Raw genomic sequence first — 13385 nt, forward strand, 5'->3', positions numbered from 1 at the left:
GCGGTAAATGGTGAGAAGACCAAGTTGATGGTGTCGACGCGCAATGCGTCCATTGTGCTCGGACCGACTGTAGAAGTTGGTTCCTATAATATTGAGTTAGTTAAAGACTTCGTCTACCTCGGCACCTCCGTAAACACAACAAACGACATCAGTTGTGAAATAAAAAGAAGAATTGTATTGGCCAACAGATGCTACTTTGGTTTAAGTAAGCAGTTTAAAAACAAAGCCACATCTCGTCAAACAAAAATAACGCTCTACAAAACACTGATACTACCCGTGCTGATGTATGGCTCCGAAGCCTGGGTACTTGCGCAAGCAGACATGGCAGCGCTTGTTGTGTTTGAGAGAAAAATTCTTCGAAAGATCTACGGACCAATCTGCGTTTACGGTGAATATCGACGTCGCATGAACCACGAGCTGTATCTGCTATACAACGACATCAATATTGTTAAACGTATCGAGATGCAGCGATTGCGTTGGCTAGGCCATATCATAAGAATGAGCGATGATGAACCCGCTAAAAAGGTGTATGAATACATGCCACATGGCGGTGCACGCAGAATTGGCAGGCCAAGGAATAGATGGCGCAAACAAGTGGATGATGAGATGAAAAGGCGCGGTATTCCAGAGTGCAAAGCAACAAATAGAGAGGAATGGAGATCTCTTCTTAGTTCGGCCTATAGAACAAATGTTCTGTAATGGGCCAGCTAAGTAAGTAAGTAAGATTCTCAGGAAATGTCGCCAACATTAATGAGGTGTATTTTGCTCCGCTGAAATTTTGCCTAAGAATCGACCCGCAGACCTCTGAGTGCAAGGCGGTTATGCAATGAAAGTCCAAGAAACTCTTATTTTCTCTACATTTACCCTTATAAAAAACGAAATGACCCAAAGAAACCAAAGGTATTTTAGTTTTCCATGGACACCAACAAGACATCATTTTTACATCACCACCCTTGACCCAAATATTTCTGCTTCTATCTATGCTATATTAAAGATGTGTTATCTGCTAATCAAAAAGACCAGGTGGACTTTAAATCAGTTCCAAGAAGGTTGACGACTGTCGAATATACATTTAGTCATTCATCCTTAAGTTAGTACATAAGTTCTACGAGTTTTCTATAGAAGAGTTTCGTCAACGTAACGAAGCCACACGAAGATGTTTGCTCTATACGTGTGAGTACGATTGCTTTGCCTATGCCCGCGGTCATAGGAAATTTGTTGTTGCTGGCCATCTCTGCTTTAAAGTAAAAAAAAAACACATGATTGCAATAATGAGACTGCAATTATTTTGATTAACTTGGCCTTTAGTCATACAGTTTTATAAACCGAATAACTTTAATAACTCCCTAAAAGAATAAAATGCTTATGCAAAGTGGTAGTTGTATAGGGTATCAAATAGTTGGTCCCCTCCCGACTATAGCCGTTGCTTACTTGTTTAAGAAGTGTTGATATGCATTTATGTTCCGTTCTACAAAACTCCACATTTTTAGTTAGCTCCCTGTCGGAATTGAACTTGCGAACTTCTGGTTTGTAGCTAAACACACTGCACACAGTGCCACGCACACGAACATTAAGGGTTGTTTAAACGCAAGAATTTACATCAACTGCACTTCGTATTTTTGCCGACGGTGAGCTTTAAACCAGGGTTTCGGAGTCGGAGTCGGAGTCTACGAGTCGGAGTCGAGCAATTTTGCTGGAGTCGGAGTCGGAGTCTGAGTCGAAAAAAATAACTCGACTCCGACTCCGGGCAAAATTTTTCCAACTTAATAGAAATATAGCATTAAATTTGGAACAAGAATTTTTTTTTAAATTATTATTTTTTAAAAGGAAGTTATAAGAAAACATATATGCAAACGATATATTACACTAATTTAAAGGAAAATTCACAGGATATTTACTATCCTCTGAAGTGTACTCTATTCATCCCTATTTTGTTGGTCCAATTGATTTTTTACATTTTTGCAAACAAAAGTAAAGTTCTATGACAATCGAATTAAGATTGGACCTTTAACTTCTTTCGTCAGAAGTCTTACTGGTATTCTCACAAAGTTCTATTGGTATTCTCATCTTGTTTTTATGAGAAGTTATCCTTGTCTTCTATTAAAGACATTGTGGTCTCTATGGTAAATCTTACTGAATACCCTGTTACACAAAATGGAAGTCAAGATCTGGGAGTGGAAAAATTCCTTTTCGGGATGAAAACCAAAAAGGATCCCATAGTTGAAATTTCTGAGTTATGACATAATGAATTTTTGTGATTGACCCCAATCAATCATTGAGAAAATAGCTTTTTATCTCTGTTTCGAGATATTGTTTCACCATTGTTAGATGTCATGTTTTCAGTTAAATAGAATGAGGAACCTTTCTGTCGAATATGCTGTCCTTCTACCTCAGTTCCTTCGATGTCCTTTTTGTTCTTGAACTCAAAAAGTAAAACAAAATGAAATTTTTGACAAAAATGTTCCATCGAAAATTATATGTAGGTTTCCCATATCCAAGGAATCCATATTGTCACGTTTTCATTGTCCTTTATCAGTTTTACCCATTACTTTCTCAAAAAATCGTATCGTATGTTTCAGATGTCTGACAAACGGCGAATCTTTCTTCTAGGATTCATTATATTGTAGTGTAATCAATGAGGGCTTTAGATGTAGACATTAAAATAACCGGATCCGTCCGGCAGGAACAGATATAGTTCATGTGTATTCGAGTTTTCTACACAATCAATAGCTTATACGAAATTCAATAAAATACATAATCATATAGTTTTTCATGAAAAAAAGGATCGGGTAAAAGTGATAAAGGACAATGAAAATATGACAATATCGATTACTTGTCCTAGTGGACCGACCATACCTTAAATTTTCCTAGCAACATTTTTGTAGAATATTCTTATGCACGAAATCTCAGTGTGCTAATTTTTCAGTTCCAGAAGACATATATTTGCCTACGTGCTGGGTGGTGTCCACAATATATCTCAAATATTTCAATAAAATTATCCACTCCACACCAAACTTCACAATGTGAGCGCTGTACTTTAGTCTAAGGGGTGATCCCTACTTATAAATTTCAGAAAAAAGTAGAAAGTATAAGTAGCATAGAATATGTGGTCAAATTTTTAAGCGGATTGGAACAACATTGCCTTAGTATGAGCGTTGGATGGGAACAATTTATTTAATTTTGTATGCAGCATATAAACTGTGTTTTTTCTCGAAATCGGCCACAAAAATATATGACAATTGGTTTATTAGTTTTCGAGCTAGAGTTGGCCCGCAAAATGCTTTAATAAAAGCTGGGTTTCGTTGACTGCCTCAAAACTTCGTAATATTTTCCTCTTTCAGATGGAGAAAAAAATCTGACAAAAAGTTACGTAGTGTTCTCGGAAAAAAATCATAAAAAATTGCTTTTATTGAGCTTTACAACTGGGGTTCTCCTTTTAAGACTAAGCACACTAAAATGTAGGTTTACATCCAGTTTGTAACTTGGTCATGAATTGCTTATAATTTTTGTTGCATTTACACAGACAGTCCTTATGATTTGTATTGCCCCTTCATTTTCACATATTTTGAAAGCTTTAAGATTTTCTCACGCGGAAGAATTCCGTCCAGAATATACTCGTCCAAAAAAAGGAAAACCGACAGAAACTTTCGTAAGATTCGGCCGAAACGATATTGATATGATCGAATGTATTCGATCGAATGTCCTTTCTAATGAATATGTAAGGAAAACCTAACACATTAGCCTGTATAGGCCAAAATATAGGAAAAAGTTAAAAAAATTTGCACATTTTATTCATTTTTAGTGGTATAGGAATTCATTCGCGGAGTCGACCCGGAGTCGGAGTCGGAGCCGGAGTCGTGAAAAAAATTCGTCTGGAGTCGGAGTCGGAGTCGAGCCAAAAATACCTCGACTCCGAAACCCTGCTTTAAACACACAATTCTCGGTCTAGTAGTCGGACACACACGGTCTGCGCCACAATACTCATTACTAGACATCGGATTTTTGCATATGTTTAAAAATTATAATGCTTTATACATATTATTGATTATATGCAATATAATATCGAATTTCTATCACTGGAACGATATAATTCGATATACATAATAGTGTAGTTACAATTAGATGAAATTTCAAAAATATGCAAAAATCCGATGTCTACTCATTACTTATTAAAATAAATAGTTTGCCTTGCAGTATTTTAAAGAAATAATCCAATATTTTTAGCTTACTGGTAATACCGAAGTTATATGCCGTTTATATTAGAGCTTTTTGCGGGGTTAACCTTCTTTATGAGGATTTGTTTGAAATATAAGCAATGGAATTGACATTTATTTTGTTAAATCCGGTTATATATAAACGGGGTATTAGCTTATTTACATAATGTTGTATTGGATTTATCGATTCATGTAGCTCCCAAACTTTTGCTGGGTACCTGCAAACAGTTCGCCAAATCCCAACTCAACAGCAAATAAGTATGGGCTGACACTAGAGCTGGCAAACTATCGATAGTCGCACCATTCGATAGTTTCGATACTTCTTATAAAATATCGATAGTCTCGATACTATCGTTAGTTTTTCATCGCCTGTATTTTAAATCAAAACGGTGGATTTTAAATTTCAACTACATAGAGTATAAGTCAAATAAAATCCACTGGATTTATTTGCAAAGATTTATTTGACGAAAATGCAAGGTGAGAACTGAAATCCAGTGGATTTCCTACATTTAAAACGCCATACACATTAGACCTTTTTGTCGGGTTAGTTTTCTTTATGAAAATTACAGCCTGTTTATATACAAGGTGGAGCAAAAGTAATCTTCCGAAGTTTTTTGGCTGTAATTTAAAAAAAAATGAAAAACTTTGATTTTTCTTGTGGATTATTTTTATTTGGTCTTTTAATTTTTTTTACATCAAGTCGAGAATATGATATCAGATAAATGGCCGCCGCCACAGTTTATTGTAATTTGAGCCCTTTTTATGGCATTTTACATCACTTTGGCCAAAACTTCCGGAGATAGGTCCTAACATTCTTGGCGGATATTGTCTTTAAGAGCTGAAAGAGTCTGATGCTTGTTGACATAAACCCGCGACTTCAAAAAGCCCCACAATAACAAGTCTGGAGCGCCTCATCACTCATGATTGTTTTTGATGAAAAATCATCTTGCTCTTGGTGGTGATTAAGGATGGATTGATCGTATGTTAGACGCGATTGGCGGTCAGCGTTTAACAGCTGATGCACCGTCTGGACTTTGTACGGAAACATCTTCAAATATCGTACCAAAATTCGCTGTAAAGACCGTCAACTGATACCCATTTGCGTGGCACGTCGTCTGGTCTATGTCGAAGGCGCTTCCGTGACATCCTCGGCTACAGCAGCAATATTCTCTGCAGAATGCCTGGCAGCATCTCGTGTTGTGCCAGTCTTTTCGAAGCGAGCGGCTAAACGTCTACAACGAAATTCACGTTGTGCCAAAGTCACCGACCGATTATTGGTCAAATAAATAGTCACCAATATTCCGCGTTCTGGAGCAGTGTAGCGTAACGTTGTTTATCAACGTGTATTTCGCATGTGTTTACTTCACAAATGTCAAAACAGAACAATCGCAAAAATTATAGCATTTTCTGATAGGGGGATTACTTTTGCGCCAACTTGTATAAGCTTTCCCTTCCCCTTTATGTTCCAATAAACAAAAACATTTAAAACTTTTCAAATTTATAGTTCGTTTGATTTTACGAAATCGAGCGGATTTCAACTGTCAATTCTTTGGGTATATGTCAAATGAAAACTCATGTGAAATCCATTCGATTTCACTTGACGTTTAAGCAAATGAATTGACAGTTGAAATAGAGTGGATTTCGTAAATGTAAAGCCAGCATTAAAGTGAAAAGGGTTCAAATTTGTTCCTCGAGATCATAAACGCATCATTATTTTACAAAAGAAAAAATGCTTCGTAGTGTCATTGTGTGGCAAGAAAAATATAAAAATTAAAAAAGACTTTTCAGTTCTAATTGATCCAAACAATTTTCATTTGTGTTGACTTTGGCGTTATTATTATGCTTATTCTTTCAATATTACGAATGACGGAATTCTGTCGATAATATCGATAGAAAAAATAACAATCGATATTAGCCCAAAAATAAAATATCGATAGTATCGATAGTGCTATCGATATTTTGCCAGCTCTAGCTGACACGTAACTATTGTTCTCCTAAGCACAACTAAAACCCCTCCACACAACGAACACAATGTAACCTCTTTATATTATAACTCGCCTATATATTTTCTCATAGCAAAAGTTCGTGTGTTAACCGCAGCAATGCATTAATTAAAATATATACTTTCGCAGACATACTATAAACAAGTCAATAACTTATACAACAACAGCACAAAACTTTAGAAATTTTATAAGATTGAAGGTACAGATTGCGTTGAAGTGTGATACCTGAATATACATATTTAATACTTTCCGGTTAAGTTAATAAAAATATACGAAACCCTATAATTGGAAATTGTCAAATGTAAATGTCTCTCCCGAATGTTTTAAAAAATTATGTGTTGAGTTCTCTTAAAATAAGAGAAATTCCATTGAAAAGATATTTTAACATTTCACTGGCCGAACAATATTCAGTAAGGTTTTGTGGTGCAATTCGATCAGGACTAGCTACAATGGACAGCGGGTAAGTTGTTGTGTATTGTATTTTCTTTGCTGAAATTAAATCAAATTAACCCCTAATTTACGGACAGAGAACAAAATCCAATTGTAAAAATTACACAAGGTTTAGTGCGGGGCACTAAGAGTACGACAATATACGATGATGACTACTACAGCTTTGAGGGAATTCCATATGGCCAACCACCCTTGGGAGATTTGCGATTTAAAGCACCATTACCAGTCCAGCCATGGGATGGCGTCAAAGACTGCCTCGAATTTAGTGGCAAACCTCTGCAGAAGAATTACCAAGGTGAAATTGAAGGGTCAGAGGATTGCTTGTATTTGAATGTTTACGCAAAAACGGTGAGTGACAAAGTAAAACGTTGTTAAAGAAAATCAGGTAATGACTAAAACATTTACCAATTGCAGCTCAATGCCGAGAAAAAGCTTCCTGTATTAGTTTGGATTTATGGTGGTGCCTTTAACACGGGTAGCTGTATTAAATCAAAATATGGACCTGACTATTTTATGCAAGAGGACGTTATATTGGTCACCTTTAATTATCGTCTTTCGGTATTTGGCTTCCTCAGCTTAACGGATCCATCTCTCAATGTTCCCGGTAATGCGGGTCTAAAAGATCAAGTGTTAGCCCTTAAGTGGGTGCAACAAAACATTGACCAATTTGGTGGTGATAATGAAAATATAACTCTATTTGGAGAGAGTGCTGGAGCTGCTGCTGTACACTTCATGATGTGCACAGAACAGACCAAGGGACTGTTCCACAAAGCCATTTGCCAGTCAGGTTGTATTTTAAATAACTGGGCACTTACAAAAGATACAACAGATCTAGCCTATCGACTGGCTTGCGAAATGGGTTATCAAGGAGAAAACAATGATGCTGAGGTTTTGGAATTTTTACAAAAGTGTCCAGCAAACGAATTGTTTCAAATGGATAAGTTAAATCAAGAAGCTATATTAAAAGGAAGCTATTTTGCCTTTGTACCCTCAATTGAACCTTATGATAATTCGGAGGCTGTTATTCGGAAACCTTTGTTGGAATCTATGAAAACCTCATGGTCAAATTCTATACCTTTGATAATTGGTGGCAACTCATTTGAGGGATTGGTTAGATATCCCGCAGTAAAACATAAACCAGAACTTTTGGAATTGTGTAAAACAAGGCCAGAGCTGTTGCTTCCACCGGAATTATTAGTGAGCAAAAGTAATGAAGAAACCAAATTGTTGGGAAAAGTTTTATATGACCTTTACTTTAAAGGTCTGGAGGATAATCAGCAACAATTTCTAATGCACTATTTGGAAGTAAGTGGCATGCATTACCTGTTTAAACATTACATTCAAATGATTAATTTTGTTATTTTTACAGCATGCCTCTTTCTATTCCTTTTGGCATGACTTGCACCGCGTGGTTAAATCTAGAAAAGAACTTGCCACAGCTCCCACCTATCAATATCTCTTCGATTTTGATTCTCCCACATTTAATCATCATCGCAAAATGTTTTGTGGTTCAGATATTCAAGAGGGTGTTGCTCATGCCGACGACTTGGCCTATCTCTTCAACTCATTTTATTCTTGGAAATTGGAAAAAGATTCAAAAGAATATTTAACAATACGTCGCATGATTGAATTATGGGTGAATTTTGCTAAATCTTCTAATCCTAATTGCCAGCATACCAAGGATTCGGAATGGCAAACTATTTCTCAAAGTAATACCAATCAGTGGCTGAAAATTTCGAATGATATTCGATTTGAAGAAATGCCTAAAGAGTTTCAACATAAATTGGATGTATGGAATAGTTTGTATGGCTCGGAATCGCTGTAAAATAAAAATTGAATAAAAAAAAAAACAAAATAAGAAACAACTAAAAAAGCGTTATGTTTGTCCGGGCCGAAAAATGTATAACCACTACCATTAAATATTTTTAACTTATATGGTATAGTTTTCTGTCTTTAACGAAAGTACGAATGCCAATAATTTTAGGTGGAGAAGTTTTAAACAACTGGTAACCATAAATGGCAAATGACATCCAATCTTGCCCGAAAATGTAGCTAAAACCTTGAAAACACCTGTAATCGGTCATTTTGAACCCTTAACGAAAATGTGGCTAACAACTTAAAAATACCTGTGGGCCTATGCTGTAACTTTTTAACGACCGCCGTTAATGTTATTTTTTCGAGAAACTCACACTAATAAATTTATACTCCACCTTCGGGTGTTTTTCCACTACACCTTCGGGTGTTGTTCCACTGCACCTTCGTGTACTTTTCAACTACACCATTTTAACATGTAATTGAAAGAATTTCCTTTAAAATTTAAAAAATTTCATTTGTAATTTGAGATTTCGAATTATTTAATTTCTAATTTGAGAATTCCAATTGAAATTTGAATTATTTTATTTATAATATGAGTTTTAGCATTTGTAAATTGTATTAATTCATTTGTAATTCGATTTTTTCCATTTGTAATTCGAATTTTGGAATTTTAATTCGAAACATTTTAATTGTAATTCGAAAAACAAAATATAAAAAATTGTGTTTTTTTGTTTCGAATTTCATGTGGAATAATTCAAATTACAAGACAAAAGCTAAATTAGTGCGCATGCGTTCTTAAAAAAAAAATATGTACATACATGTATTTATGTTTGCAAAAATTCCCACAGAGCTGAATTTTGGTGGAGAGCTAAGGTTTGCCATTAGCAGCAATGTCCTAAAAGTCCCCATCGATCCCATGTGTGCAAAAACAGTTATTCGGGGTCAAAGGTCAAATTTTAAGGGTTTTTAGGTTTTCGGATTTATTTTTTGAACACGGTTGATCTAATCAAATAGTGACTAAAGTAAATATTGTAGACAGAAAAATAATCTACAAGTTTGGTCTTTATAATTTTTTTCCTAGAAGTAACCATTCTTGAGATATAGCTTTTCTAAAAAACACATGATTTTTATGCACTTATAAGGGAAATATGAACATATTCAGACGAACCGGCTAAAATAAGCGAAGTAAACGGGTCTGTCCCCCCAAAGATATATATTTTCTTGAAGAGCGAAATTATACCTATCTTTTAAAAAAATTCCAACAAAATCGCAGCGTGTTTAGTAGAGTTATTCAATGTTAGAGTCATTTTATGCAAAAATATCCCATTTAACCCACATGTATAATCGAAAGCCCAACGGGAACGACCCAAACGAAAACTCTCCGATTTTTTCAAGTTTTGTCTGAAGGTAGAGTTTCCATTCACTCGAATAACGAATCATCGAATTCCCGATCATCTTCAAATTTTCTATTACTGAACAGCGAAAGCATCCACACTAGTGTTATTACCTTTTGACCTTTTTTTCATCAAAGTATGATTTTCTGTAGCGGGAATGAATGAACTTTTGCCTGCTCATGATTAAAATAACGCACAAACCACTTTGAAAAAATTGAAAAAATACTAGGAAATGAAAAACAATTTTCTCAAATCATTGACTAAAATAACTTTTATTCCATTTAAACATTGAAGATAAAATTAGTGGGAAACAAAAGGCTACGGCTTATATCGTGTTGCTTCAAAGCTTATGATCAGTTATATATCTGCCTAAAGTGACTTCAAAATCTCGTATGGACAGTTTTGAAATGACTTTGTGGGTGAGCTTTTCTTTTATCGAATAATCTTATAATTAAGATTTTGTCTAATCTTAGGTAAAAACTCATCATTTCGCATTTAAACATAAGTAGATTATAAAGTAATTTTACACCAGTAAATATCTTTAACCCCAAGGAAAGGGAGATTTCTCTTTTTATTCTGTAAGGTTTAGTGGGTCTTTACGGCGAATCAGTAGTGCGATTCTCTAACACATTTTTAAAGTTAACCGACAAAAATCGTTAAAATTAAAATGCTTTTAATTTCGGTAATTAACGATATTATTCGGTAAGTTAACGACCAATAAAAAGTAGTCGTAAAGTTCTACCGGTAGCAACAGTGTTGTCAGCTTTTATTTGAACGTTTCATTCATAATTTTGCATTTTAAAGATACCGATTTTTGTCGGTAACTCAAAAAATGAGTTAGAGTTGAGTCTACAATTTTTGGCAAGTCTGGTTTTGACCACTGGGACCCTCTGTGCCACATTACAGCTAATTCGGTCTGAAAATGTATCTAAAAATACATTTACATTTAAATACATATACGTCAAAATATCTAAAATCAGGTGGAGTCTCATATCGGGACTATTCCAAAACATGAACCTATATCCACAATTTTTGGTAGATAAATTCCTCGACCTAGCCAAACTAACTGGTATAGCCCCCATATAACGGTACCCCCCGATTTACGGTATTTTGGCGTTTTTAGCTACATTTTCAAACCGATGGAACTATAATTTGACATTTAGGGTTCTTAAGTGTCACTTAACTTATATAACAAAACTTAAGGACATGGGTCCACGTTTTGGTATAGCCCCCATATAACGGTACCCCCCGATTTACGGTATTTTGCCGTTTTTAGCTACATTTTCAGACCGATTTAGCTATAATTTGACAGTTAGGGTTCTTAAGTGTCAATAAACTTATATAACAATTGTTGTGGACATAGGTCCACGTTTTGGTATAGCCCCCATATAACGGTACCCCCCCGATTTACGGTATTTTGACGTTTTTAGGTACATTTCCAGGTCGATTAAGCTATAATTTGACATTTAGGGTTCTTAAGTATAAATAAACTTATATTACAAAAGGTGTGGACATAGGTCCACGGTTTGGTATAGCCCTCATATAACGGTACCCCCGATTTATGGCATTTTGATGTTTTAGTTACATTTAGTTACAGAACGATTTAGCTATAAATTGACATTTAGGGTTCTTAAATGTCAATAAATTTATATAACTAGTGGACATAAGTCCATGTTTTGGAATAGGCCCCATATAACGTTACCGCCCGATTTCAGGTATTTTGACGTTTAAATTCACATTTCTAGACCGAATTAGCTATAATTTGATATTTAGGGTTCTTAGTGACCAAAAAACTTATATTCGAAATAATTATGAACGTAGGTCCATGTTTTGGTATAGCCCCATATAACGGTACCTCGGTATAACGGATTTCGGTATCCCCATATAACGGATTTTCGGTATTTTGAGAATTTTACCTACAAGTTTTAACCGAATTATCTGTAATTTGAACATTTGACATTTGAAATTCTTAGTGGACACCACACCTCTCCACCAAAAATTGTCAAGAAAGGTCAATGTATTGATAAAGCTCCCATATAAATGTACCTCCCGATTTTCAGTAATTTGATGATTTTAACTACAATATTAAACCGAACTAGCAGTAATTTGACATTTGAAGTTCTTAGTGGTCACAACACCTCTCCATAAAAAATTGTCAACATAGGTCCATGTTCGGATATAGCTCCCATATAAAGGTGCCTCCCAATTTTCAGTAATTGGCAATTTTAGCTAAAATTTTAAACCGAACTAACTGTAAGTTTACATTTGAAGGTTTCAACATAGCCCCAATGTAACGATACTTCCCGATTTTCGGTACATTGAGGATTTTACTTAAAATGTTTAACCGAACGTAGGTCCATGTTTTGGTATAGCCCCAAAACAAACCTCCCGATTTTCCGTACCTTAGCTTTATTTTTTGGACGAACTTTCTGTAATTTGAAATTTAAAAGCCAACAAAAATTGTTCATTTAAGTTCATATTTTCGTATAGCCCACATACCTCCGAACTAGCTGTTAATGACATTTGATGTTCCCCCGTTATGTGCCGATTTTCGGTATTTTGAGGATTTTAGCTACAATTTTTAACCGAATTAGGAGTTATTTGACATTAAAGGTTCCCATCAAAAACTATCAATATAGGTCCATGTTTTATTATAACCCCTATATAACGGTACCTCCCAATTTCTAGCCCACCAAAAATTGTCAACATACATAGTTAGATATAGGCACCATAAAAAAGGGCCTACCGAATGAAACATTTTATGTACATTATCTGACATTTTAACGTACCCACTTAAAGTTGGGGACAGGAATGAAAACGAATTATTCCATTTTAGTTCAGAATATTTTATGGTGGAGGGTATGAAAAGTTCGGCCCGGCCGAACTTAACGCTTTTTTACTTGTTTTTACTAATGCTTCCAGAAATGCCGCTTTTTTTAAAAGTAAAAAGTTAAATTTTGTAAAAACTATATACAAAGAAATACTCAACACTTGTTTTAATATTGGTCCAACCCAGCAAAAATCCTCATTACAAACCTCCTTTGCCACCCATTATTTTAACAAGGGCATGTCTCGCGAATTATCTGGTTATTTTGTAACCACTGAAATAGGTAGATGGTAACCACTAAAATAAGTAGATACTGAGTAGATTCTGACTACTTATTTCAGTGGTTACAAAATAACCAGATATTTCGCGCGACATGCCCTTGTTAATATAATGGGTGGGAAAGGAGGTTTGTAATGAGGATTTTAGCTGGGAAAAAGAAAAAAATGTTTTTTGTTGTTGTTTTATCAGCTATCTTATAAAAAATACAAAATAGAAAACAAATTGCACAGCGATCTTGGATGCAATTTTCACAATTTAAAATTTAAAATCAATTTTTATCAATGATTGTACTCTCAGATTTTCTTGAATTCTTTTTTGTATTCTACTACGATTAAATAAATAATAACTATTTTTTCTAAATTTTTCTAAAATTTGTCAGGAAATGTTTTCCCATACACCACTA

General features: G+C 34.9%; 1 protein-coding gene across 1 annotated transcript; it reads left to right on the forward strand.

Annotated features, from left to right (window-relative positions):
- The first annotated feature begins 6270 nt into the window (after window positions 1–6270).
- Window positions 6271–12857, forward strand: LOC141391900 (esterase B1-like). Its single transcript, XM_073964610.1, has 4 exons — window positions 6271–6677; window positions 6745–7015; window positions 7082–7972; window positions 8037–12857. Exons 1-4 carry the CDS (start codon window positions 6523–6525, stop codon window positions 8490–8492), a joined length of 1773 nt encoding a protein of 590 aa, XP_073820711.1. The 5' UTR covers window positions 6271–6522; the 3' UTR covers window positions 8493–12857.
- The last annotated feature ends 528 nt before the right edge of the window (window positions 12858–13385 follow it).

The sequence above is a fragment of the Musca autumnalis genome, unplaced genomic scaffold (genome assembly GCF_047663935.1).
Source record: "Musca autumnalis isolate F117 unplaced genomic scaffold, ASM4766393v1 scaffold_1, whole genome shotgun sequence".
NCBI classification, from domain to species: domain Eukaryota; kingdom Metazoa; phylum Arthropoda; class Insecta; order Diptera; family Muscidae; genus Musca; species Musca autumnalis.